A 26,350-nucleotide genomic window follows, 5' to 3' on the forward strand; every position below is an offset into this window, starting at 1 on the left:
ATGTGTCAGAAACAAGCATAAGAAGATTAAAAAAGAAATCTCCAATGCTGAAGTTAAAGCACTTAAGGAATTGGCAGGGACTTCAAGAGCCGGTTTCTGGTCCTAATGAAGTCGGTGGAAGTGCTGCCATGGACTTAAAGGGGACCATAATTTGGCTGTAACTCAGTAGGAAGCTGACGGTGTTGATTAATAAATTGGAGACAACGTGGAGGAAAGCCGCTGAACTTCTTTCTGACAGATGTGCTGAAGAAGAGCCTGTAAGTTAAAGCGTGCAGGAAAGGAACCGGTTTCCTTTGTGTTTGCAAACGGAAGATAATGGGGAAAAAAAGCTACCTGATACTCATGTAAAATGGTAGAGCTGGTATTAATAAATCCCAGTGCTTTTCTGAGCAGCCTTCTGTTTCCAGCGAGTAGGTCATTCTTTTTAAAAAAAAAAAGTATTAGCAAATGCCAGACCAAGCATTCAACAAATTCCTTTTTCTCAGAAGCAATTATTCAGTGGAAAACTTTACCGCTGGAGATTGCGGATTCTGCAGATTGTCCTCGGAGTTTGGTGCGTGCCTTTGATTACTCATTGCTGGCTTTTTGCTTGATGATTTGTGCATGAATCTCCTCTGCTAAAACTCTGATGGAGGTTAGCATGCCCTCAGAAAGCTGTTCCCGGTGCAGATACATTTTCAGGCTGAGTTTGCAAATCATTTAAGGCTGAAAAAAATAATCCCTTTAATACCCTTTACAGCAGTTCATAGTTTAAAAACTTCCTGTTTGTCCCTTTTTGTTTTCTGAGCTTTCAAGTACCTTTGGTGTAGGCAAGATATTCAGGGATCTTCAGAGAAAAGGCTTGTGAGGGAAGTGAAATGTTTAAGGATAAGAAGTCTTTGACTTCAATGAATGCTTTGGAGTGCGTTTGCAAGTTTGCAGCCGTAATTGTCTACAATTCTTTGTGTCTCCTTCCCTACGATTTCCTTTCTTCTTTTCTTTTTGTTTATCTGCCCATTTCATTTGATTGAAATTGCTTCCTCGCCTCCCCTTAAGTCAGAAGCTCTCCCAGAGCATGCTGCCAAAGCCAAACCCAACAGACCTGCTGCATCTCATCCCTGCTGGCTGGACACAAAACTTGTTCCCATGGGCTGGAGATGAAACCCAGCGGGGTCTTCACGCGCTGCATCCCTTCTCACGCAGTGAGGTGGTGAGACGGACCCGGGCAGCTCTTTTTGGCAATTAATGCCAGAGCGGAGCGTGTATCTGCATGCAGGGAGGGCAGGGACAGCAGCGGAGCTGCTGAGCCATGTTGGGCTCATTTTTCCCCTCTGAGGAATGAAGGGAATTTTGCAGGTCCAGGGACAGCCAGCCCGTGACTCAGATATGTACCGTGAGCTTGGAGTCAGGGTGGAAAAGCTGAAAGGATGTGATGAACTGGCTCTCCGAAATCACGCCTGGGTTCTGCGGCTTAACTGGCTTCACAAATCTGACGCGAAGGGTGCACATGCACTGGGAGAAAGATAAATACATCAGCCTGACAGCCCAGTTACACCAAATGTGCTGCCTGGGCCTTTTACCCTTTGGGATACCCCATCACGCTCGTCCTGGGGAGCAGCGGCGAGAGCAGGGATGGGAACGTTGCAGGGTGGATGACCCAGGCCTGGGGATGGCAGGAGCTCTCCATTGAGAGGTTATCGCACGGCTCATGGCCATCCGCCGTGCCCTGACACGACAGGGACCTGAGGAGCCAGGAGCTGCGCTGGGCAGGGGATACATGGAGCGGTCTGTGGGCGGGCAGCCCGGGGGGGGGCAACCCCGCTGGGCGCGGGGGATGCCGCTGCCCTCCGAGTTCCGCGGTGTCTGCGGCCGGGGCGCCCAGCGCCGCCCTCCCCGGCCCGGGCTTTGGGGCTGTGCCGCCGCCCGAGCACGGAGCCCAGCGCGGCCCCCGGGGCGGTGCTCCCGGGCCGGGGCCTGTCGGGGGGCGGCGGGGGGCCGGGCCGGGCCGGGCGGCGGGGCGGTGCCTGGCCGGGGCGGCGGGCGGGACGCGCCGAGCGGGGCCGGGCCCAGCGGAGCCGAGCGGAGCGGAGCCGGAGCGGGCGGCGGTGGCGGCCTGGCGGAGCGGCGCGGGCCCGGCCGGGCTGGCAGGTACGGGCCGACCGGGGCGGGAGGCGGCGGCGGCGCAGACAAAGGGCGGCCGCGCCGGGAGGCAGCGCGGGCCGGGACCCGCCGGGCCTTGCACCGCCGCCGGGCCGGGCTGTGGCGGGGAAGCCGGGCCCCGCCGCCCTTCTCGCCCCCGCCCCCCCCCCGGGCACGGCGGCTCCGCCCGCGCCGACCCTCCCCTTCCCCACGGCAGGTCGCTGCGGTGCCCGGTGCCCCTCGGGAGGAGCCGGTCGGGGTCGGGGGTCCGGCGGGGCCTGCCCGGAGCGGAGCGGGACAGCGGAGCGAGGGGTCCGGGCACAGAGTCCTCTTCGCCTCGCCACCCCCAGCAGCACCCTAAGTCCTCGGCTCCGTCAGGCCTCACGTCCCGCCGTGTCTTCCCACCTTCCTTCCACCGGTGCGCTGCACGGGGGGGCTCTGGAGGAGAAGGCGAAGCTGTGCGGGGTGTCCGGGGGTGCCCTCACCCTGCTGCTGCCCGGGCATCCCACCTCGGCGTTGGGCACTGCCGTGCCGCCTGGCAGGGGTGAGATGCTGGCCGCCTGGCAGGGGTGCTGGCCGCCACCAGAAAAGTCGGGGCCGAGCTGCAGCATGGGCGCTGAGGGCGTGGGGTGCAAGGCCTAAAGCGTCCCTGCTCTGGAGGAGCGTGAGTGGAGTTAGTTAAAAATAATAAAGGATTGAAGGAGATCGGAATGGTACGGCTGAGAGCCGTTTTGATGGCGCACGCCTTTTGCACGGCACGGCTTGTCTAGCCTGGCTGGAGTCTCCGTAAAGCACCTTATCGCTCCCTCTGGAAGAGGTCCTCGCGTTTACCCAGCCACCAGGGAACTCCTGGGCCTTTCATGCATAGCTGTATTTCTTTTTTCCCCCAAGTCTTTTGTTTTTTTGCCTCCACCGCTGTACAGGCAGGCTTTCCCCTGCTGATGGGGGCAGCCCGTGATGCCCGGCGGTGAAGAAGCCGTGCCAGCTGGGCCACCTTTCAGCATCACCTGGAAGGGTCTGCTTCCCTTGGAGGCTGGCGCTCGCTCCCAGCGCTGCGATCGCATCCCAACGCTGGGGCTCTCCCTTCCCGCAGTCCCAGCTGGCTGCTGCTGCAGCATGCCGTGGGGATGGTCTTCTTCCCGCTACCGGTGCTCGCAGGGTTGGGAAGCTGGCGCCTTGCAATGCCGCTTTGTCACTGACAGCCTTGAAACAGCAGCTCTTCCTGCAGCGAAGCAGCATCTTTGTTACTTTAATCTCGAGTGTGGTTTTTACCAGGGCTGGGCTGGTGCAGGCGGGGAGGCGAGTGACCCCATGTCTGCTCCTCTTGGCTGCGCACGGGGACCGTGGCCGAGGAAGTCATCCTTTTCCAAATAAAACAACCAGGACGAATTCAATAGGAAATAAGTTCCTTGCTTCTAAGTGAACTTGCCGTGGGTGGAGAAGAAGGAAATTAAACAATAGAAAAAACGTGCGGGGCTAGTCTGGTGGGATGGCCGAGCATCTTCGCCCATGTCGGTGCTCCTTTTCAGCAAGGATGGCAAAGGCAATGGTGATGCTTGTGCTTCCCAACACCCCTCCGTGTCTGGGGCATGGGTGTGGGGAAGACAGGTCCTCCTGCGTTGCCGTCCTGCCAATCCCCGAGCCACCCCGCGGGGTCATCTTGCTTGGCCTCAGTGCATGCCATGCCACCTCGCCGGCTGCAGCCTCCAAATTCCTTCCTTCCCGCCTGGAGCTGCCGGCGCAGATGCTGACGGGGAAGCTCACGCACGCAAAGTCTTTCCTGCTTCCTGCGCCTTTGGGAAGTTGATGGGTCTGGTGTGGTCATGTTTGGGTGGGAATGGAAAACCCATCCCAGCCAAACAGACTTTTTATTACACATTGGTTCTGTTTTTTTCCCCCTTTTTCTTTCTATGCAGTGCTGTCAGTATTCTAGAACAGGGCATGTTTTAATGCACTGTTGATGGTAATTTAAACACAGGAAAGAAGACACCTCTCAAGTAAAAAATTAGGCTGGAGCAAAGAGGGAATGATTAATATTTGTTTCAGTAGTGTGTTGTGGTGAAGCATCGCACGGCTGAGCATGTCCCTGCTGCAGAGTGTCACTGGCACCACCTGCCCCTCTCTGCCTGCAGGCTCTGGCTTTTATAACCAGGTTTGATTTTGGGGACCCCTCTGGGTGCCTGGGCTGGGGATAGAGGACTGTGGTCCCACCAAGCATCCCATCTTGGGGGTTCTGGCCAGGTGCTGGAGCTGGAGCTGCTCTCTTGGCTGTTTGTACTCTGGGGCAGGGTCATGGAGGGCTTTGCTTGAAAGGGGTTTGTAGAATTGTACCTCCTAGATGTACCTTATTGAGTTGTTTTTATATTTTTGGCTGTTGAGGTAGAGCCTGCTAGAATGAGGTTAGGACTCAAGGCAGAGAGAGAAGAAAAATAGTAAGCTCCTATGTCTTGCGATGGCTTCATGGCCACAGAGAGCCAGGCTTCCCAATCCATCTCACCAATGTTTCCAGCCCAGCTCCTGAAGGCACTTTAGGACCTCAGGAGTGCCCTTGGCTTCCTTGTGTGTTTTTGGCCGAGGTGACGGCATTGCTTTGTGCATTTTTACCATGTGCCATTGTCACGCATGGGCCGGTGGCTTTGGAGCCTGAGACAGGGGAAGGAGGACCCGGGTGGAGGGAAAGCATGATGCTGCTTTCTTGGAGACCAGCTCACAAACCTCGGGCACTGTGACGACTCATTCCCCAAGCGCCTACAGGAGGTGGTGCCCCCTGCACCCCCCTCTGCTCCCGTCCCCAGGTGTGCAGGAGCAGGGTAACCCTCACGCTGGGACCCCTGGAAGGGCTCGGTGAGTCACACGGTGCAGACGTGGGGAGAGGGCAGCCTGTAGCTTATGATTCATGATGTTTTCCTGCAAAAGCCACCGACTGTAATGGCAGAGCTTGCGGAAGACAAATCAATATCGAGCCGTAAATCCCACACGTGACTGCCGGCTGGGTGGCGAGGGGGCTGGGGTTGGGAGTGCCTCAGTCACCACGTCCTCCCCAAAAGCAGCAGGACCTTGCTGCAGTCCTCTCCCCAGAGAAGGGGCCGAGATCCCCGCTGCTACCTTCAGGTGGCAAAAGTCTTCCTGGAAGGGTTTAGGAAGGTCAAGAGATCCCTAAATGTGGGGTATCCCAGGAGGAGACGCCCTGGCATTTATGTGAGGGGCATGCCTGGAGTTCAGCCCTGCTCCTGGTCTGGACCAAAGCCGTGGAGATGCAGGTTGTCTTGCAGAGACCGCTACTCTCTCCCAGGGGTTCTGCCCTGTTGTTCCCCTTCTGCCAAGGAACCCAAAATATCTTGGAAATCTCATCACTGATGTAAAGCAGAGAAGAAATGTTTCCTGTCTCTCTGGGTTTGGGCATGGTGAGGGTTGGTTTTACAGTGAGGGGTGTCCCTCTCAGCTCCCTCCACCGCCCAACGGCTCTGCATATGGTCCGGAAGGATGGCAGCCCCCGGGGTGTCCCTGCTCCTCAGGGCAGCCTGCTGCTCTCTTGGCTCTGCCTCCTGAGCCTCGGCCTTGGCAAAACCCAGATGCCTTCCAGCTACTTGTCAGCTTCTCGCTGAGTATCCCCCTTCCTTCCCGATCACCGTCTGCTTCTTCGCAGCCTTACACAGCCCTGCCGCCCCAGGGCTTGGAGCCTGAAGCGGTGTTTTCGGCTTAAAAAAAAGGGATGCGTTAAAAAGTGTTAATGGCACAGTCCTGAAATACGGCTGCAAAATGCTATCGATGCCTGGAGTCTAAACGTACAGCTCAGGCCATTTTAGATCTCCTCCAGCAGCCTTGATTCATCCCTTGACTGCACTGGCACAGTGCTGGCCTCGTGGATTTATGTCAGAGAGAGGAATCGAGGCTGTGCGTGGTACCTGGGATGGGGATGCTTTCCCTGATGGCTGGGTGGGGACGCGGGACACCCCCACACACACACTGGGGAATGTCCCCAGGTAGAGAGGCCAGGAGCGGTGCGGTCCCCTGGCCCAGCCGGCCAGTGGGATGTGAAGCAGCACGTGGTTTATTAGCTCTCGCTGGCTGAAAGCGCGAGGTGGTGTGCGTGGGGCAGGCCATGCAGCGCTGGGTTTGAGGGGCAGGTGGGGCATCGGCTGTTGGTTCCTCGAGCGTTTGCTTTGCCTCGAGTCCCTGCAGAGGAGAAGGAGAGGACAGGGCTGATGCTGTAGTCTGGAGCAGGTAAACTAAAGCAACAGACTTCCCATGGAAATGCTCCTTAGTTTGTGCATCCTCAGATGCTGATCTGGAAATAGGGGAGGCAAGAGGCAGCTCGGGTGTCTTAGAGGGTCAAAACAAAATGGATCTTGCAAGTGTCTCCTGTACTCTGTGCCTGTTCCTGCTCTCTGCGTCTCCCCTGGGCTGGTGAGCATTGCAGCCTCTGGTGCTTTTTAAGGGTGGCAAAGTTTGCATGCAGAGGTAATGTCTTTTATTAGCCTAACTAATACCTTTAGGAAAAAACAGATGTGCTCTTGGGCCCGAGGAGTGCCTGCGTGTCCAAAATGTGTCAGTTTTTCCAACTATGTCTGTTGGGCTAATAAAAGATCTGACCTCCGCCTGGCCCGGCCATGACCTTGGAGCGTGTCAGCCCCAGGAGCATCCCGCCTGTGCATCAGTCACTGCCCGGCCCTTCCCCAAAGGATTCGCCAGCTCTGGAGCTGTTGCTGGAGCATGCCTGTGCTCACGGCAGGCACTTACCTGCCTCCTAACTCAGTGCTGGCTCTGAGCACCCAGCCCATGGGTGCTTCGGGCTCCCAGTGGGGTCTGTCCTGGCTGGCCATAGGGGAAGCAGAGGTTGGCTGTGGCTCAGCGAAGCATCTGGGTATCAGGCAGATGGATGTGGTCCAGCGGGGGCATCCTTGGGAGCCCCTGGGAGGAGCGGGCAGCTCATGCAGTGCTCCATCCTTGCAAGGATTTCTCCCAAACGCAGGTACCAAGGGGTTGGTTGCTCTCCATGAACTGGTTAATGCTGTGATTTTATGGATGCTGCTTTGCAAAAGTGCTGTTTTGGGGCTGGGTAAGCAGTCAGCAGGGCAGCCTGCGCTCCCCAGAACAGCTGGTGGTTCTTCTGTGGTGGGATGGAGCTGCTCTCCTACCGACTTTGAATTCTCCGTAATGGGAAGCCATCAAGAAAACGAAGCAGCTGGCCCATCCCATGGGGCTCGCAGCACTGCTGTGGCCGAGGCGGGGGAATCACTGCTGCCCCGCAGTTCTCTGTGATCGAGCATCACCCTCGCGGTCACAACAGGACCAGCATCTCTGCGGGGAAGATCTGGCCAAGCAAAGTGTCGGAGGCAGCAGAAAGTGGCGTTGAGGGGTTTTTAGTCAGTGGTTTTTTGGGTAGGAGTCCTCATGTGACCTGGCAGTGACAGCACAGCCTGCCGGGCCAGCGAAAAAAAATCACCTGAAATTATTTTCCCCTCGTCCTTTTTCTTTTTCAAAATACTTGGGATTCAGGCCCTGCTTATCCAGAGAGGCTCTTGGGTGCTTGGAGAGCCCCAGGAACCAACACGGCACATTTCAAAGCAGGAAAACCCAATTCACTGAGTGGATTTTTTTCCCCCCTGCGAACCCACTTAAAATTCATGGAGAGTTTTGTCAGTAAGAACCTGTTTCAATTAACAGACAAAAGAAACTCTCCTCGTTAAGCACCTCTTTCAATTAAGGTTTGGTAGAATTCCCCCAGCTCCACGAGGCTGTTCCTGAGGATTCAAGGGCAAAAAATACCCGTGAGGAGGAGTCACCTGCGAAGGGCTCCAGCTTTTTTTTGGGGGGGGAGACAGTGGCACAACCTGAACCATAACCTGGCCGTGGGGTGTCGGGGTGTTTGGTCTGGATGGTGTCGGGGAGCATTGGCACTGGGGGGGGTCGGATGCCCAGCCCAGCATCCCTAGGGCGTAGGAAAGCTAATGACTGCTGCTAATTGCTGGCCTAGTTAATGGAGGAGGTTGATTTCATGTGGGTGTTGGGAGATGGGGGGGGGAGTGTGGAGAGGTGCTTTTCCAGATCAGGGTGCTGGGGACAAGGGGGGTGGCAGCCACCGGTCCCCAAGGCTCAGAAGTGGGGTGTCCTCCCTGGGGGGTTCCTCTGTAGAGCCTGGCTGAGTGGGGTCTGTGGCACCTCAGGGCTGGGGAAGGGGCTGGAAGAGGGGGGTTAGCAGGGACAGGACCTGGGCAGTGTGGTTAAGATGTGGGGTTTGCTAGACCTGGTCTTAAAAGCCCCACTAGTCAGGCTTACCAGCTGCTCTGCTGCGGAAAAAGTTTTGATCACAGACTTCGAGAAACCTTACCCAGTCTTTGGGGGTTTGGGTGGTTTTTTCGTTTCTTTGGGGGTTTTTCCTCCCTGAAAATTCAGGAAATATTTGCAGCGATTCACCACACACCAACCCTTGCCTTTCTATCCCTCTGCAGGGAAAACAACATTTTCACAATTGTTTTTTTGAAGAAAACCCAAGGAAAGCGTTAATTTTATCTTTTCCAGTAAAACTGAAGTGCTAACAGGGCTTTCTGGGTGAAACACATCTCTTCCAGAGCTAGGCGCTTTAGCCAAAAATAACTTTTTTTATGTGAAAATCTTTGACCGCTTTCGCTGGGCTCATCGCTCATCTTGGTTTCTTTCCTGCAGGAGTGGGCAGGTGATGGGCAGCCAGAGCCGGAGTTTTATTTCCAGAGGGGAAACTTGGTTTGGCAGCAGCAATTCAGGTGGATGCTCCGACTGCTCGCTTCTGGCCCGGCTTTATAAATCAGATCTTAAGTAAAGTGCTGAGAAAAAGGGAGGATTTTCCTTCTGAAGTTCCCCCAGGGTGCAAACGCTCCAGACCTTGAATAAATCAGGGATAAATTGTCCCCGATATTCCCTGTCCAGCCTGTGCACAGTGCGGAGAAGCCAAACCGGCTGTGTTTGGGGTGGGAGCAGCACCGGTAGCTGCCTGCCCCTGCCTGCTCCTGCCTGTCCCAAGGGCAGCTGCCAGGGCTGCCGTTGTCCTCCTTTAATTTTGCACCTTTTGGGCACTGGGGAAACGCTGGTGTCCTTAGGAATGCGGCGCTGGGGCTGTCCCCCTGCCAGCAGCAGGGTGTTTTTCTCCCTGGCATGTTGTAACTACTGTTTGCAAAGCGCTTAAGCAGCCTGTGTAATCTACCGCTAAGATGCTCCTTATCTGGCATTATAAAACCGCGCCAGTGGTGCGCAGGCGGCCTCCACGAGAGCGGCCAGCCAGGATGAGCTCGTTTCTGCTCATTTCTGTCCTTCTGCTCGTTTTCCCCTCTCCGTCTGTTCCGTATACCTCTCCCCTGCCCGGATACCCTGAGTTTGCAGCCTGGCAGGATGCTGCTGGATGTCCATAAAGCTCATCCCACCATCCGTGTCTCTTTGGGCCCATCCTAAAGGCTCGCCTGGATTGTCAGTAAGTGGGAATCACCAGGAAAATCCCCAGTTTTCCAGCAGTTGAAGCTTTTATGCCTGGTTGCGGCTTCATCCCCTCCAGTGCAGGGCTTTGTTCCCTGCTCGAGGAACACCTTGGAGGTGGGATGCGCAGGGAGCTGTGACCTGGTGCCTCCCCTGCTTCGACACCGGTGTGCATCGTCACACCGCTGAGCACCGAAGCAAAGGAGTTAATCTCCTCCTGGTTGCGCCTTCTCTTGGCCAGCGGATCCGGCGGCCCTGGCTGGGGAGGAAGGTGATGGGGACAGGGACAGGCAATGCCCCTTTGCACCTCGTGATGGCTCTTCCCCCATGCCAGTACTCCCAACTCTTTGCAGGTATTTCCAGTTACAGTTTGGGTTGCTGCCGTTCAGAGTTGGTAGAGGCAGTGGTGTAGAGGTAGGTGTTTAAAGGCAGGTTTTTCACGTCAGTTACTTTTTTATTTTCAAAGCAGGCTCCCCTGTCTCAAGCTCGCGGTTGTCTCTTGAATAATATGGTGGCATTAATCTCCTCTCTACAGATGTGCTTAGCTCAGTGGTTTTAGATCTGCAGCCCTCTAAATATTACCAGCAGAGTGAAGGGGATTCCCTCTAGAGGGAACTTAAACCTATTAATAATAATTCATCTGCCTCTTTTACAGATAGTTTGCAATTCCTGGGGCTGCAGGGCACCAGGCAGTGTCTGCTGCGGATGCTGGTTGAGGACGCATGAGGCATGGGAGAGACAGCAGGCATGGTGGGCTGAGCACTGTCACCCCACTGGGGACCTGGGTCCCAGCCTGGGTGAATTTAGACCTTCCAGTAGCCTTTTGCCATCAAATGTCCAAGTGATGAAGTGGATGTGTCGGTGGGGCTGAGCGGTGGTCAGATGCGAGAAGGGAAGTGTTGGAGCGAGCAAAAGTGATTGCAAATCGCTGAGCTGGACGATGCAATTTAGCATCCTGCCTCTAAATCCTCCTCCATCCAGGCTTAACCCCCAGGGCTGGCTTATGTGGGGAAGTGGCGCTGGCGTGGTGCTGGCGGGGTGATTACCTGGCGGTACCGGTGCAGTGGGGCTCTCCCTGCAGCGATGGGGAGTGGGGAGCAGGGGTGCACACCCAAGAGGTGCAGGCAGGAGGGGGGTGGGATGACCTGTCTGGCTGCGGTGTTTCCTGTCTCTGGGGGTTGAATGCTGGGGGTCTGAGATACTGGAGTCAGGGGTCGGGGTCCTGCTCCGTGTGGTGGGGAGCAGGTCTCTGGGTCTGTCTGCCAGGAAGATGGGTGCTTGCTCCCCCCTCCCCAGCCCTTTCCAAAGTGGTGCAGGGGAGACATGGGAGCGATTTCTTGCCATGTCACACCCATGGTTTTGAGCTCATCTCCCATCCCTGGGCAGTGGGGTTGGGACAGTTGATTTATTCGACAGCTAGGACTTGGGAACTGCCTCATCTTCACTGCTGGCACCTGTGGCTGGACCTACTGTACCCCTGGAAAAATCAAACCCTGCTGTGGTTGTCAGCTGGGAGCACCAACCCTTCCTTCTCCTCCGGATCCCCTTGCACTTCCTAGCTTATATTTAATCCTCCCATTGCATCCCTGCAAAATCCCACCGGAGGTTAAAAGGAGGGCACTGCAAGCTGCTGACGGAGATGGTTTCATCCCCTCTCATCTCCTCCGGTGCCCCTCTGCCTTTCCGGGGTGCACTGGTTCCCTGGGGAGCGTTTGTGGCCAATAACTCTGGCCAGGGGGAAACCACAGTCCCCAGACCACACCAGGCGGGGGGATTTAGAAAAGCTTTTCAACCATTTCCCCCTTCCTCCTGCAGCTATCTTAGATTTGCAAGTGCTGATAGTAAAGGGCTTTCCCGGCCACTGGTCCTGCCTGCCCCGGGGTCGGATCCGGCCCCGTGGGTGCTCCAGGCTCCCAGCCGTGCCGGGAAAGCTGCTCGGATGCTGATTGTGTTTGTCAGGGCGGCCGGATTAAGAGCGCTGTGGCTAAGCCTCCTCGGCGAGCCTCCTCCCCAGCGGAGCCTGGGCCAGGGCTTTACTCAGAACCCCCCAGAAAACAGCATTGTCCGGGGCTCTTTCTCTTGCATCGTTGACGTGCGGCTGTGGCCGAGCACCCGTCTGTGCGATGGGAGCTCACCGGCACCGTACGCTGTTTCTGGGGGCCTGAGATCTGCATGTGGGACTCGGGCTGACATTTCCAGCTGGTGCCTTTTTAAATAACCACTGTGGTTTTAAAAGGCACCTGAGCAGTTTCTAAAAAATCAGGTTAAAAGGAAGTTTGACTCTTGCTGTCACCTTGCCAGTTCTGTTTTTTTTTTTCTATTTTACTGTCGTGTTTCCTTTTTTGTTTTAGAAGAGCTGCTGGTCTCGAGAACTTGTTTTGTGCTCTTGGACCTAAACCCGCTTCCTTCTCCGGTGTGGAGTTGTCAGCTCTCCACCGCTGCCGGGCATGCGCACGGTTTGCTGGGCAGCATGCAGCCAGCACCCACTCGTGTGGGGAACACCCTGAGTGGGAGCATCCCCACCCCACAGCATTGCCCTGAACCTCTCAGCATCCTCCCCATGGAGGGTTTTGCTCCGGCAGCAAACCGGCAGAGCAGGATTCCTGCCTGCTTTCTGCCTCAGCAGCAGGTTCATGGGGCGGGACGCTGCCTGCCCTGGTCCCAGCTCACACCTGGCTGCTCCGGGGGTCCGGCGCTGGCCCCCTGCCCAAGCAGGGATTGCCTTCGTGCTTTGACGTGGCAGCCTCCCTCTCCGGAGAGAGTCAGCCGGTGTGTGCCCGGAGATGCTTCTCCAAAATTTGGTCATTAAGTACTGTAACTAAAAGCTCTTAGAAGAGGACAGACTAACGAAGCACCCTTGGAAATGGCAGGTGATGCGGGCACAGAGCCCTGTTCCTGTCTGCTGTCTCGTGGTGGGTGGTGCGAGGATGGACGTGTGGTCCTGCCTGTCAGCCACCAGCTCCGCCGCTTGGCATCAAACCTGCTCTTCGTCACTTCCCTGCCCATCGCCATGGGACTGTGGCTACCAGCACCCTCTGCTCCTAAAAGATGAGAGAAATGGAGGGGGAACGGGATGGCACGACTGGGATACTTGATAACGTGGTCCTGGCTCTCTGCATCCCTAGGGATGGTACCCGGGCAAGGGAGCCTCCCTCTGCATGGGCACAATGTCCCTGTGTGCTGCTTCATTTGGACCTGGAGAAGTGCCCTGCCCCAAAATCCTGGCTGGGATGTTCTCTTGGGGATGCTGAAGGTCCAGCCCCGCCAGAGGGAAGGAAGGATTGAATTGGGGCAGGGCACACCTGGGGATGCCAAGGAACATCCTCCCTGATCCTGTCTGGAGATCACCCACGTGCCCAAAGATAAATTACAAATCAGTAAAACCAGGTGCTCTGCCGTGCCCGGCACAGCCGGCGGTGGTGGAGACAGTGATGGAGGCTGGCTGCTGGCAGTGCGTGCGGGGGCCTGGAGCAGGGCTCGCTGCAGGGAAGGGCAGGGATGACAGGATTACCCTGCCAAGCCCCAGCCTGTAATCCACGGTACCGTTCAGCCGGCCACGTTTAATCCCGTTATGTGCCCGGCTGGTGTCTGTAGGGCGGGCGCTCAGCCATGGTGCCAGCAGGGCACAGGGACCTCTACCCGGAGGGGAGCGGGGACCTCTGCCCTTGTCCCCAGCACCCGTGCTGGGTTTGGGAAGGTGCTGCAAGCCACCATGCCACCAGTTTTTTTCCTTAAACACTGGCCAGATCACTGTGTGTCCTGGGCATCTTCATCTCCTGGCAAGCGGTGCCCATCCTTTTTATTTATTTCTTTTCTTTTTTTTTAAATGGGCCTTTCACAGGGAAAGGAAAAACATTCCCAAGGTCCCTTTGGCTCCATGTGGGCGCTCCTGCATGCCTGTCTCGGTGACCTTGGCTGGCGTCTCCCAGCTCAGCCTCGTGCCGTCCGGCTGGCCAGCTGCCTGCGTCCCTCCCTGCCAGCCAGGCTGAGCAGTGGGGGGCTCGGACTACCCGTACCCCCATTCTCAGCACACCCTGGCTCCCGCTGGGCAAACAGGAGGAGCAGGGTTGGTTCTCCGGCTGCTCGGTGCGATGAGGACTCGTGGGGTGCCGGGGGGGAGCTCCCGCCATAGCACCCCGGCAGTGCTGCCATGCCCCAGGCACGCACCGCAGCTGGGGTCCTGCGGCACGCGTGCATGCTGCATTCCCGGCACCGTCGGGAGCTTGCGACGCTCTCGTGGCAAGCCCTGGCACGCCGGCAAGCTCGCCGAGGGATCTGCCACAGCTGCTGCGCTGGTGTAAATAAAAGCGATGGCGTTGATACTGACACCGGCCCTGCCCACTCACCCCGTCTCTCTCTTGCAGGGCGCCGTGTGGAGCCGGGGCACCGGGGCGCCCTGGGGAGCCGCCATGCCCGCGCGCCCGCCGCGAGCCACGCCGAGGCCGCCCGCCACCCCCTCGCCCCGCTGAGGCCATGGGGCTGCAGCTGCCGCCGCTGCCACCACCGTGGGGATTTTGGCTCGGCAAGGGGACTCTCGGTGTGTCTGCCATGGTGACATGAAGCAGACAGCGAGGGACGCCGGACTGCTGGAAGGGAGAGAGCCTGCACAGGCAGCCTGCTAGTATTTTAATTTATAAGTAGCATTCAATTTTATTTTACCTTTTTTTTTTTTTTGATTGGTTGCTTCTTCCCCTCCCCGGGGCTCACGAGGGGAGGGGGTGGGCAGGGGAGAGGGGCCCCACCTTGCCCCACGGATGCAAGGATGACTGTGCTGGCCAGGGCCCGGCGGGGTATCCGGCAGCTCTCTCCGCAGGTGGTGTTGCTCCTGCTCTTCGTCTTCTGCCTGCTCAGTGTTTTCATCTCTGCGTATTATTTATATGGGTGGAAAAGGGGCTTGGAGCCCTCCGGGGACGTTGCAGGGCTGGACTGTGATGAGCCCAAGGTCGCCCCTTCCCGCTTGCTGCCGCTGAAGACGCTCAAGGTGGCCGACTCCTCCCGCACGGACCCCTTGGTGCTGGTCTTCGTGGAGAGCCTCTACTCCCAGCTGGGCCAGGAGATCGTGGCCATTTTGGAGTCGAGTCGCTTCAAATACAGGACAGAGATCGCCCCGGGGAAGGGGGACATGCCCACGCTGACTGACAAGGACCGGGGACGCTTTGCGCTCATCATCTACGAGAACATCCTCAAGTATGTCAACCTGGATGCCTGGAACCGGGAGCTGCTGGACAAGTACTGCGTGGAGTACGGCGTGGGCATCATCGGCTTCTTCAAGGTAAGGGGTGCACGGGGTGAGCTGAGACCCTGTGAAGAGGGCAGGTGTGAGCAGGGGGCTGGGGTCCCGCTGCCCTGCAGGGACTTTGTCCTCCCCTTGCTTTCTGCAAGCAGCCCCAGTTGGCGTGGAGCCGGCCCGCAGCCTGGCATGGGGCACAGGCTTCTAGCAGAGGGCACCATCTTAGACCTGTCCCCGTGGAAGGGCTCTGTGGCCCCTGAGTGTTTTGGGGGTAAAAACACACCTCTGGGATCTCTCTGGTTGCTTTTAGCACCCTGTTTCCCAGCAGCGACCCTTGCTAGGGTTCACCAAAAGCATGAGCAGGTATTTTGCTCAGCAGCCCCCTGCCTTTCTCCTGCCCAGGGCTCACAGCGCCGGGAGGCTTTGCACGTTGGACGTGAGCAGGATTGAGTGTGCGAGGGGGGTGAGGGTGTCCCGTGCTCGGGAGAGGAAGTGGGGGGGACACCTGGCACCCAGATCTCTGGGGGTGGTGAGTCACCTACCCCCTCGCCACGGCTGTCAGTGTCCCTGGTGAGCCCCTGCCTGCACAGCCAGTCTGGGCACTTGTCCCCAGCGTCCCGTCTCCTCCAGCCCCCATCTCCCCCATGCAGGCCAACGAGAACAGCCTGCTGAGTGCCCAGCTGAAGGGCTTCCCCCTCTTCCTCCATTCCAACCTGGCGCTGAAGGACTGCAGCATCAACCCCAAGTCGCCCTTGCTGTACATCACACGCCCCAGCGAGGTGGAGAAGGGCGTGCTCCCCGGGGAGGACTGGACCGTCTTCCAGTCCAACCACTCCACCTACGAGCCAGTCCTCCTGGCCAAGACCAAATCGGCCGAATCCATCCCACACATGAGTGTGGACGCGGCGCTGCACACCACCGTGATGCAGGACCTGGGCCTCCATGATGGCATCCAGAGGGTGCTTTTTGGCAACAACCTCAACTTCTGGCTGCACAAACTGGTCTTTGTGGACTCTGTCTCCTTCCTGACGGGCAAGAGGCTCTCCCTGCCCCTCGACCGCTACATCCTGGTGGACATCGACGACATCTTTGTGGGCAAGGAGGGCACGCGCATGAAGGTGGAAGATGTCAAGGTGCGGCTGTGATGTCCTGGCTGGGTGGGCAGGGGATGCATGGGGCTGGACGCTTGGGATGCTCCAGGGATGAGCTTTCCTGTCCTCAGAGCACCCCCTGCCCCCCCGGGAGCCCCTCTGTGAAGCTCTCGGGGACACAGGTCCTTGCCCTGGTGTGGCAGCTGTCCCCATGGCAGCATGCTGAGGACATCTTGCTTTCTTTCCCCCCCCTCCCAGGCACTGTTCGACACGCAGAACGAGCTGCGCACCCACATCCCAAACTTCACCTTCAACCTGGGATACTCAGGGAAATTCTTCCACACGGGTGAGGAGGGCGAGGGCATCGATTTGCGTGTTGGTGCCGTACGGCTGGTGTTGGGGCATGAACCGGTGCTCACAGAGGCTGAATTTGGGGCCGTGGGAGGGTCCTTGGGCATCCCACCCCGCTGACCCCCATCACCTGGTCACCGAGAGGGGCTCCCCCTCCCTCTGCTCCTGCTGCTTGTGCCCAGTGGTGACAGTGAGTGTCATGCCCACAGGTACTGATGCCGAGGACGAAGGCGATGACCTGCTGCTGTCCTACGTGAGGGAGTTCTGGTGGTTCCCCCACATGTGGAGCCACATGCAGCCTCACCTCTTCCACAACCAGTCGGTTCTCGCTGAGCAGATGACCTTAAACAAGAAATTCGCTGTCGTGAGTAAGATGCCGCCGGCGGGGATGCTTGTGGTGGGGGGAGGACGGGAGAAAGGGGGAAAAAAAGCTTTCCCGAGGGACCTGGATGATGGTCTCTGCTTGCCGGAGCAAAGGGACCTGGTGACGTTAAGTCACGATCCCCATGTTGCAGCTGAGTGGGTAAATCCATTTGTACACTAGTACTTGGCGGAGAAGCATTTATCTGCACCGGCCATCGTGCTGCTGTGGCAGCGAGCTGTGCCCGTGCATGTTCAAGGGGAGACATGGTCTGTGCGTTGCCTGGCCAGGGGGATGTGGAGGTCCGACCCCAGGGGGATGTGGAGGTCCGACCTGGGGGACGTGGGGGTCCGATCCGTGGCTCTGCGGGAGGAAGCGGCTGCTTGGGTTGCTGTGTGCTGGGTTTTAACTGAGCCCGGGGTTGGTGCTCAGCCCGGCACGGTTTGATGCTGTGCAGGGCAGCGCTGTGGGATCCTGGAGCCGTGGCCATGTGCCAGGAGGCTCCAGCTGATGGAAACTCCCTCTGCAGGCTGAGCTGTCAGGGACATGCTCTGTCTATAAAGGCAGGCTCTGACCTTCAGCTTGGTAAGGGGTTGTCCATTCTTGGACTGTCCTTTATCTGCCCTGGATAAAGCCAGCATTGAGACCTGATCATGCTGTGATCGACTGGTTTGCTCACGGCTGTCCTGAATCCAAACAAGTAAAGCCAGACCCAGTAATAATAATTTGGTCCTATGGCCTAAGAGAGGGATCTTCAGGCTAACTTGAATTAATTGTCTGATAATGAGAGGTGCGTGCTTAGAGAGAGTGGACCATCCATACTTGGGATGGGCAGTTGTCCAGTTCAGAATTTCCAGGCTGTTTTATATCTACTGATAGAAACCAATTTACAGTGTAATTTACAGTCCTGGGTAGATGTATCTCCTCATTCTCCACAGAAAAGCTTTGCTGCTGCTGTTTTGTTGGTGACAGCAGAAATGGCAGGGATGAGGGTGGTCCATGTGAAGCAGAGGAGCGAGTGTCCACCCAGCGTGTCTGCTGCTGGGCTCCCTTTCCTGGAGACAGCCCTGGTTAGGAGAGGATGTGCAGGCCCTGGGTGCTCTCCAGAGGCACAAATTGACTGTTTGTAGTTGGGAATGGGCAGTCCCTTGGGGAGAGATTGGTTTGGGATGTTGTGGTTTTGCAGTCTCCATGGTCATCTGCTCCCTGCTCTCTTCTCTGCAGGAGCATGGCATCCCCACTGACATGGGGTACGCTGTGGCCCCCCACCACTCGGGTGTGTACCCTGTCCACGTGCAGTTGTACGAAGCTTGGAAGCAGGTTTGGTCGATCAAAGTGACGAGCACAGAAGAATACCCCCACCTGAAACCTGCTCGCTATCGTCGTGGCTTCATCCACAATGGCATCATGGTAGGTGGCCAGGCTATATCTCTGGTGCTTCTCTCCTCTGCCTCCCCCACCAAACCCCAGAACCTTGTCGGGTGGTTTCTGGGCAGTTCAGAATCTTTGATTTGAGGGGCCTGTGCCCTCTGCTTGTCCTGCCTGGGGGAAGCTCATGTGAGGACAATTTTTGGCTTCTCCATCTGTCCACCTCCATCCTTTGTGGGCATCAGGATTCAAGACAAAGGTGGTTGAGGGGCAGGGGAGCCAATCCTGACCTTGGAGGGGTTGAGGGTTGAGGACCCTCATTTGGGATGCAGAAGGAGACCCAGCCCTGGATGCTCCATACATGTCTTTCTCCTGCCCCAGGTACTCCCCCGGCAAACCTGCGGCCTCTTCACACACACCATCTTCTACAATGAGTACCCTGGTGGCTCCAGTGAGCTGGACAAAATCATCAATGGGGGTGAACTGTTCCTGACCGTGCTCCTCAACCCTGTGAGTACTGCCATCCGGCTACCCAGGGACAGACAGACAGGTGTCTCTGCAGAGCCGTCCCCCAGTGCCACTGTGGGCAATGTCCCCAACCTTCTTGGCCAGGATAGGAGCTCTTTGTGTGGGACAGCTGCTGGGTGAGACTCTGCTAACCCCTGCTCCATCCTCTCTGCTTCAGATCAGCATCTTCATGACCCATCTGTCCAATTACGGCAACGACCGCCTGGGCTTGTACACCTTCAAGCACCTGGTCCGCTTCCTCAACTCCTGGACCAACTTGAAGCTGCAGACGCTGCCGCCTGTGCAGCTGGCACAGAAATACTTCCAGATCTTCTCTGAGGAGAAGGACCCGCTGTGGCAGGTACCCCTCATGCCTGGAACGGGAGGAATAGGAGGTGTTTTGCCTCTTTGTGGTTCTGTGGATGGTGCCAGGAAGGAGTTTGCCCCATAGAGCTGGAAATAGCCTAGGTCTTTGCCCTGCCCACTGAGCAGCATGGCCTCCCCGCATGTCTGCTCGGGCTGGAGGGGGCTGAGCAGAGGTGCATGGTGCTGATCAGGCTGCCCTGTCTATAATCCTCCCCCGCTGCGTTTCAGGATCCCTGTGAAGACAAGCGTCACAAAGACATTTGGTCCAAAGAAAAGACCTGTGACCGATTCCCAAAGCTTCTCATCATCGGGCCTCAAAAAACAGGTGCTTCCCTTCAACCTCAATGCCAACAGCATGCGGGGAGGGTTGCCAGGTCCCCCCCAGACCCCCAGAGAGCCTCTCTCAGCCCTCCTGTCCTGAAGCAGGGCTCAGAGGTAGGTTTGGCCCAAGTCAGCTCTCGCTTTCTGTCTGTCCGAAGGAACGACCGCCCTCTATCTCTTCTTGGGGATGCACCCGGACCTGAGCAGCAACTACCCCAGCTCAGAGACCTTCGAGGAGATACAGTTCTTCAATGGACACAACTATCACAAGGGCATCGACTGGTAGGTCTCCCCATCGCGGGGGCTGAGCTGGGAGCGCCGGTTCCTTCGGGAACCAGAGCAGTGGTGCCGTGTGGTTTTCCCATCAACCTCACAGCCACCGGGTTCTTGGCAGAGGGTACCTGGGTGCTGCAAGGTGGGATGAATCCTGCGTGGTCTCTGCTCTTTGTAAGGGTGTGCTCATGCCAGCACCAGCTCTGTCGAGTTGTTGGAGAGTTTGCCTTACTGTGGAGGTCTGCGGTGCAGCCAACATTGGCGGTGGTTGCTGCCATGCTGCCTTCAGACCACCACACCACCATGATTTATCCCCAAGATGTTGTCCTGAAGGCCAAGGCCACTTGCTGAGCCTCAGAAGTGCCCTTGGCAGAAGCCATGTACATGTGTGTGCATCTGCTACCCACTGGTTTCAGGATCTGTCTGGGGAATCTGGTGAGGCCTGGCCCTCCAAACTAGCTGGAGGGGATTGTGGAGCCCCTGGGCAGGGTGTCAGACCTGGGGGGACCCTGCAGTCTTAGTGTGTGGTAGGTTGTCAGAAGTCAGCTGCAAGGGGTGTGCTGGGGACATCTCGAGATGCTCGTCCACCTGCCTCATGCTGTGCCTCCCCCAGGTACATGGAGTTCTTCCCCATCCCCTCCAACACCACTTCTGACTTCTACTTCGAGAAAAGTGCCAACTACTTTGACTCAGAAGTGGCTCCTCGGCGAGCTGCGGCCCTGCTCTCCAAGGCCAAAGTCATCACCATCCTCATCAACCCTGCAGATCGAGCCTACTCCTGGTATCAGGTGAGCTGCCCGCCTCTGCCTCTCCCCTGGCTTGAGCAGCCCTGTGGGGCGGTGGGCCATGGGCTTCCCTCCGTCAGCTTGGTTTGAGAGGGGGTGGCTGCGGGCGCTGCATTTTTTGGCTGAACAAGACGTGTGAGAACATGGTACGGTGGCCTGGGAGCTGCGGTGCCTCGTGGGCAGCCCAGGATTTGGTTTGCCCCAGGAACAAACCTGCCTTGCTCATGCCTGACAGCACCAGCGAGCTCACGATGACCCAGTCGCCCTGAAATACACCTTCCACGAGGTGATCACGGCAGGACCCGAGGCTGCTCCGAAGCTCCGGACCCTGCAGAACCGCTGCCTGGTGCCAGGCTGGTACGCCACCCACATTGAGCGCTGGCTGAACAGCTACCACGCCAATCAGGTAGGGATGGGAGCACCCCACTCCTACAGTGGCAGCACCCTGGGGAGCCCCCCTCACCCAAGCAAGGATGCACAGGGAAGAAAACTTGGGTCCCAAGTCAGCTGCGAGGGTGCTCCCGTGGGAGCTGCTTTTCTTATACCTTAATAACCACGGGGAGAAGAGTAAAAGTGCTTGGGCAAGGTGCAGAGCACAGATATTGTGCAAGAAGGATATTGTGCCCATCCGGAGCAGGTAGGTCCTTCTGCTGGTCCCCTGGCAAAGCAGGGCTGAAAGGTGGCGGTGGGGTGGAGGACTGTGGATGGCTCTGCAGGGGCATCCACCGCTCGCCCGCTGCTCTCAGCCACAGACCCCTGCGGGGCTGCCCTGTCTGGTGTCACCACGGCATCGAAGCAGGACAGAAATAGTGGGCAAAGCTGCCCGTGATTTGAGCTGCCCGCAGGGAAAATGGAGGCTGGCTGCCAGCCCCACTGTGACCCGCAGAGTGGAGTGCTGCTGGCAGTGTACAGGCTCAGCCCCTGAATGATTTTTCCACCTTCATTTAACCTTATAAAGTCTATTAGTTGTCTGCTTCTGGCATAATTGCTGTAATGCAGTCCTGGCTGGCTGTGGGTTGGGCGGCCCTGAGCCGAAGCTCTGATGTTGTGCTGGATGGATCCTGGCCCTGGCTTTTATTTACATTTAATTTTCCAACACCCAGCGAAAGTGAACACTGGGGCATGTTAGCATTCAAAAGTGGACCCTGCATTGGCTGGTGGCAAATTTGGCTCTGAGATGGCAAAAGATGCGGTGAAGGCAGTGTCATGCCCCAGGAGAGTGGGGCTGGGAGCCATCGGCAACTCATGGCCCTGCTTTGTTCCTTCCAGATCCTGGTCCTGGATGGCAAGCTGCTCCGAACGGAACCTGCCAAAGTGATGGAGACGGTGCAGAAATTCCTCGGTGTGACCAACTTCATCGATTATCACAAGACCCTGGCGTGAGTCCTTCCCTGAGCTTCTCCTTCCTCCATCCTGGTGGCGAGTTGTCCCCGGGGACACCCAGCATTGTCCAGGGCAACCTCCAGCACTGGGGCTCACCGCGGAGCTGCTGCTCGTTTTGATGAGAACAGGTTTTCACCTGAGGCCGGAACAGCAGCTCCTTGTTGCTGTGACCTACACTGGGGTAGCTGCAATCAGAAATGATGTTCAACAAGCACCCTACTTTGCTGGGCTTATCCAGGCACCATGGCGGGGGGATGGTGGTGTCACCCCGTGCAGCCCAGGAGCAGCTCTGGACTCCTGGAGCGGAGCTCATCCAAAAGTGCATTCCTGCCCCTAGTCGAGCTCCAGAACCCCAACTCCTCATGCACTTGCTGCAGAGAGCAGCTCTTGCTGCTTGCTGTGTGGCACCTCCATGGGTGTCACCTTGCTCTGAGTTTTCCAGACATTAAAACCCACCATAGGAAGCAGGAGACTCCAGAGGTCCTAGAAAAATGATAATTTACCTCTGCGCTGCTCTTGCCTCTATATGCGGATGCTCTGAGTCTGCACCCAGTTGTTGTGGGGCTCTTGAGGGCATCCAGGGCCGAAGGTGCTGCAGAAAATAATAATTAAACCCCTGTAGACCCCTGTGCTCCCTCAGCAGGGTGACATGGTGATGAATGAACCTCGTCAGGCTGCTTACTGTGCGGCCATACAGGGAACCTGCTGTACAAGGGGGTCGATAACGAGATGTTAGCTGGGCTGCGAATTAAAAAGAGATGGAGAAATGCCCCCATGCAGGGCTGGGCAGCAGTGGGGCTTGTTGGGCAGCGTGCTTGCCTGTGGCAGGCATGGAGGAGCAGGAGGGGTGAGGCAGAGCTCTCGCTTCACAGGTTTGATCCCAAGAAAGGATTCTGGTGTCAGCTTCTGGATGGAGGGAAAACAAAATGCTTGGGAAAGAGCAAAGGGAGGAAGTACCCCGAGATGGATTCGGATGTAAGTATGCAGAAAGCCTCCCGGGGCGGTCCTGAGCAGGGCTGGGGCAGCCGTGCTGGGGTGGTGGGCTCGGGGCTGCTCCCCCTGACCCTCCTCTCTGTTCTCCTCCCATTGCAGTCGCGCGCCTTCCTGCGGGACTATTACAGGGACCATAACATCGAGCTCTCCAAGCTCCTGTACAAAATGGGGCAGACGCTGCCCACCTGGCTGCGGGAGGAGCTGCAGAGCACCAGGTAGCTGCTGCCCACTGCCCGCCCAGCAATACCCGAGGGGGCCGACCCCCTGCACCCGGCGGGACCTTCCTCAGCAATACCCCACCACTGCCGCCTTGGAGGGGACCCCCAGGCGTGGACGGCTGTGCCGGAGGCTGCTCGAGCAGCGGCCTGACTCTGCGGTCCCTGCGCTGCCACCGCTCCGCCTACCCCACACCCGTTTCTCTTTCATTTTATTTTTATTTTTTTTCCTTTTTAATTCCTGAATCTGTCGGTGAGGTCCCTTCGCACCCTGCTCCAACATGGGGAAGTGGCACAAATTCCCTGTTTCGCTGCCCAAAACGGGCCCTGACTCCCCCGGGCCCGAGGGCGGTGGCAGAGTTATCCCTTACCTCCTGGTCCGAGGGTGGAGGAGCTGCTCTGGGCATGCTGGAGGTGACTTTGCTGAGCTGGAGCAGAGGAACGGAGCTGTTGGAGACCCAAAGCACAGAGGGACCCAGACCCGTTCCTGCCATTGACCCTGCAGCAGGAAGCAGGAGTTTGCCGAATTTCCCCAACACCTACATGGAAAAGCTGCGAACAAGGGGGATTTTTCTTTCAAAGCATCGGGCATGATTTCTTTTGTCGTCTCCATTCATTTTCAAGCTCCTCAACCTCTTCTTCCCTCTCTGTGGGCAGTGTGGTGGGACTGCAGCTGAGCAGGAGAAGGGACCGGTGTGCTGGCCCCGGCGTGCTGGCCCCAGCGTGCTCCCTGGCACGCTCCCGTCCCCCCCAAACCCCCTCTTGCAATCTTGTACACGTGTGGTGTTTCCTGTGGTAAAGCCGAGCGGCGCCCAGCATCCCCCGGCACGGAGGAGAGCCGGCCGTCGGGGACAGGGCGGACATTGGGATAACGGCGATTGGAAGGATTCTGAGAACTTCGAACCTCTTGAATATTAAAAGCAAAAGTATTTTAATAATGTTGGGGGGGGGGGGGGAGGGTTCGTTTGGTTCCCATTTTGCAGAGGGTTGTTTTTCTTTGGTGCCAGAATTTGTACCTAAACCCCGAGGGTTTTACGTGGTCTCTTTGGTTGTTACACGTGACGTGGACGAAGGTCAGTGGGGAAACGGGACAGTTTCCCAGCCGGAGATGTGTCTTTATACTGGTGGTGCTGTACGGAGCCACAGCCCCAGCTCTGCCTCTCCCGTACCCCGTCGTGTCCCCAGGGGTTTGCTGCCGGGGCTGGCAAACCAGACTGAGCCGTCACGGATTTACCGGGACAAGGGCCCGAATTTCCCCTCGGATGGAGCTGCTCCATCCCTGCTACAGCTGCAGGGTGTGGGATGGCAGCGATTGCCGCCGGAGGTGGACGTGGTCCCTGGGATGCTGCCCTCGCCTCCAGAGCCGGGCCAGGGCAGCGGTGGGGGGGAAACGCGGTGTTTCACCCTGGGTGATGGAGGGGCCCCCCCGGCTGGGTTCCCACCCGGTTATTTTTGCAGGAGCCCCTGTAGCTGTGCGTGGGGCCGTGGGGGGCTGCATCTCCCCTCTGCCCCTCCGTGGGGTTGCACTGGGAGAAGCTCCTGGGCGCTGGTGTAAGGTCCTGTTGAACCAACTGCTAATAAACTGGGGGGCTCTGGTTTTACTTGCTGGTTGTTGCCTGTTTCTCTCCTCGCTGGCAGGATCCAGCCCTTGCCCTGGAGGCGGGGGGGTCCCGTCTGCCTCCAGGGATTTTTGGGCTCATGTTTTGTGGGGATTTGGGGAGGACGGGGATGTTCCTGGGAGCAGCCCTCCGTGCACGAGGTGGCAGCAGCCGTCTAGTCCTGGATCCGGCTGCGCTGCACAGCCTCATGTTCCTGGGATGGGGCCTGCAGCCAGCTGGGACAGCATCCGTCACCGGCTGTGTTAGCACTGGGGCAGGGATTTGGGGGGGCCGGAGGGATCCCCGCTTGCTGTCCCCCCTGCCCGATTAGCCAGTCCCTGCCCACCAGAGCCTGCCCGTCCATCTGCTGCCTCCCCGCCGCCTTCCGCAGCCCGGCCCCTGCGAAGCGCTGGAGGAAACGAAGACGGAGACTAATTAATCCCAGACGGGTTTGTTTGAACCTGTCGGAGTGACAAACGATGTGTGGTGCCGCAGGAGCCGCTGGACGGAGGAGAGGGGGCTGCGAGGGGAGAGCTGTGGGTTGCCTGCCTGCACCCCTGGAGCTGCCTGCCTGCCTGCCCACACCCCGAGGGCTGCCTGCCTGGGCAAGGAGGCTTTTAATTTTTTGGCCGTGCTGGAGCAAAGCCAGGCCGTGCACCCTGTGCCCATTACCCGCGGTTCACTTCCCGGTGTCCTCGCGCAGTCGGGCTGTGGCCGGGGCTGGCCCCCGGTCCCCATCGTCCCCATCCAGCCCCAGGTGATGTGTGACCCCCCCCTGCTCAGCCCTGGGCTGCCCCAGGTGGGACCAGCTGCTGCCCAGCTTAGCCCTGAGTTAATTTATTGTTAATTAACGGAGCCAGGAGCACAGCTCAGCCCTATGCTATGGCCCCGGCATGCCTGGGAGGATGAGGAGGGCTCTGGCCTCCCACGGCCACAGGAGAGCCGTGGGGGAGGAAGGCTCCGACCCCCTCACCCGTGGCCCGCCTTGGCACCAGTGATGTTTTCTAGCTTCGCGTCTGCTGAAAATGTGCAAACTCGGTGAAATCTGTGCTGGGCTGGGCACGGGCCAGGGGCTGGGTGGCTGTGGCCAGCAGGACCCTGGGGGGGAGCGGGAGCCCCGGCCAGCATCCCTGCTCGGGGCTCAAACCCCACCGTGCCCCCGGGCTGCTCCCCCTCCCCAGCTGGGGGGCTGCCGAGGCTGTCCCTGCCATGGCCTCATCCTGCAAACTCTCGCTGGGGACCCCAAGGCAGCTCCTGCCCAGCCCTGAGCCTCTGGCTGCTGCATGGGGGGCCGGGGGCTGTGTGGGGGAGCAAGTGGGAGGCAGCAGCTTCCTGGGGGTCCTGGAGGTCTCAGAGCTGAGCCCGAGGCTGCTCCAGGCTCTCTGCAGCCCCAGCCCACAGGCGGGAGGGAAGAGCAGGGCCGTGGTGGTGGCTGCGAGGAGGGCTGGCTTTCCTGGCCACGACAAGCCACGGCAGGGTTCAGTCCAACCCCAGGGACTGCTCTCTGCACCTCGATTCACCCTGCAGCCGTGCCCTGACACGTCCTGTATCCACGTCCTGACACATCCCATGGCCGTGCCCTGACGCATCCCACATCCTCCCCGGGTGCTCAGGGATGCGCCGGTGCATCCCCTCTGCAGATGGCTGCCGGACGGACGTGAAACTCGGCGGTGCCCGGGCTGCTATTTGCGTGGGGCAGGCAATGCTGGGCATGCTGCAACCTGCCGGGCCGGCAGGGAGGGGTGCAGGCAGGGAGGGGTGCAGGCAGCAAGGTGCAGGGCTCGCCTGGCTGGGCACAGGGCAGGGGGTGCTGGCCATAGGCAATGGGGTACCTTGTTATTGGGGTGAGCCAGTGAATGCAGGTAGCTTGTGGTCCCCTCCCTGTCCCCAGCTGCACAGGACAGGGGCCACATCCTCCCCGCAGGTGCCTCCCAGAGCAGTGTG

At 58.3% G+C, this 26,350-nt stretch overlaps 1 protein-coding gene across 1 annotated transcript; it reads left to right on the top strand.

Annotated features, from left to right (window-relative positions):
* The first annotated feature begins 1,830 nt into the window (after nt 1-1,830).
* On the top strand, nt 1,831-24,409 carry NDST1 (N-deacetylase and N-sulfotransferase 1). Its single transcript, XM_054842050.1, has 15 exons — nt 1,831-2,127; nt 13,929-14,836; nt 15,445-15,927; nt 16,144-16,231; nt 16,446-16,600; nt 17,822-18,007; nt 18,347-18,475; nt 18,651-18,833; nt 19,067-19,163; nt 19,318-19,441; nt 20,046-20,220; nt 20,453-20,623; nt 21,487-21,596; nt 22,473-22,575; nt 22,693-24,409. The coding sequence occupies exons 2-15, from the start codon at nt 14,327-14,329 to the stop codon at nt 22,810-22,812; spliced, it is 2,634 nt and encodes an 877-aa protein (XP_054698025.1). The 5' UTR covers nt 1,831-2,127; nt 13,929-14,326; the 3' UTR covers nt 22,813-24,409.
* The last annotated feature ends 1,941 nt before the right edge of the window (nt 24,410-26,350 follow it).

This window comes from Grus americana, chromosome 14 (assembly GCF_028858705.1).
Source record: "Grus americana isolate bGruAme1 chromosome 14, bGruAme1.mat, whole genome shotgun sequence".
Classification (NCBI taxonomy): domain Eukaryota; kingdom Metazoa; phylum Chordata; class Aves; order Gruiformes; family Gruidae; genus Grus; species Grus americana.

What these genes read in the sequence shown, in the direction of transcription:
- NDST1 (XM_054842050.1), top strand. Translation starts at nt 14,327, where the DNA reads ATGACTGTGCTGGCCAGGGCCCGGCGGGGTATCCGGCAGCTCTCTCCG. An exon ending in GCATCATCGGCTTCTTCAAG is followed by an intron (nt 14,837 to 15,444) that starts GTAAGGGGTGCA and finishes TCCCCCATGCAG; the next exon opens with GCCAACGAGAACAGCCTGCT. An exon ending in TGACCGTGCTCCTCAACCCT is followed by an intron (nt 18,476 to 18,650) that starts GTGAGTACTGCC and finishes TCTCTGCTTCAG; the next exon opens with ATCAGCATCTTCATGACCCA.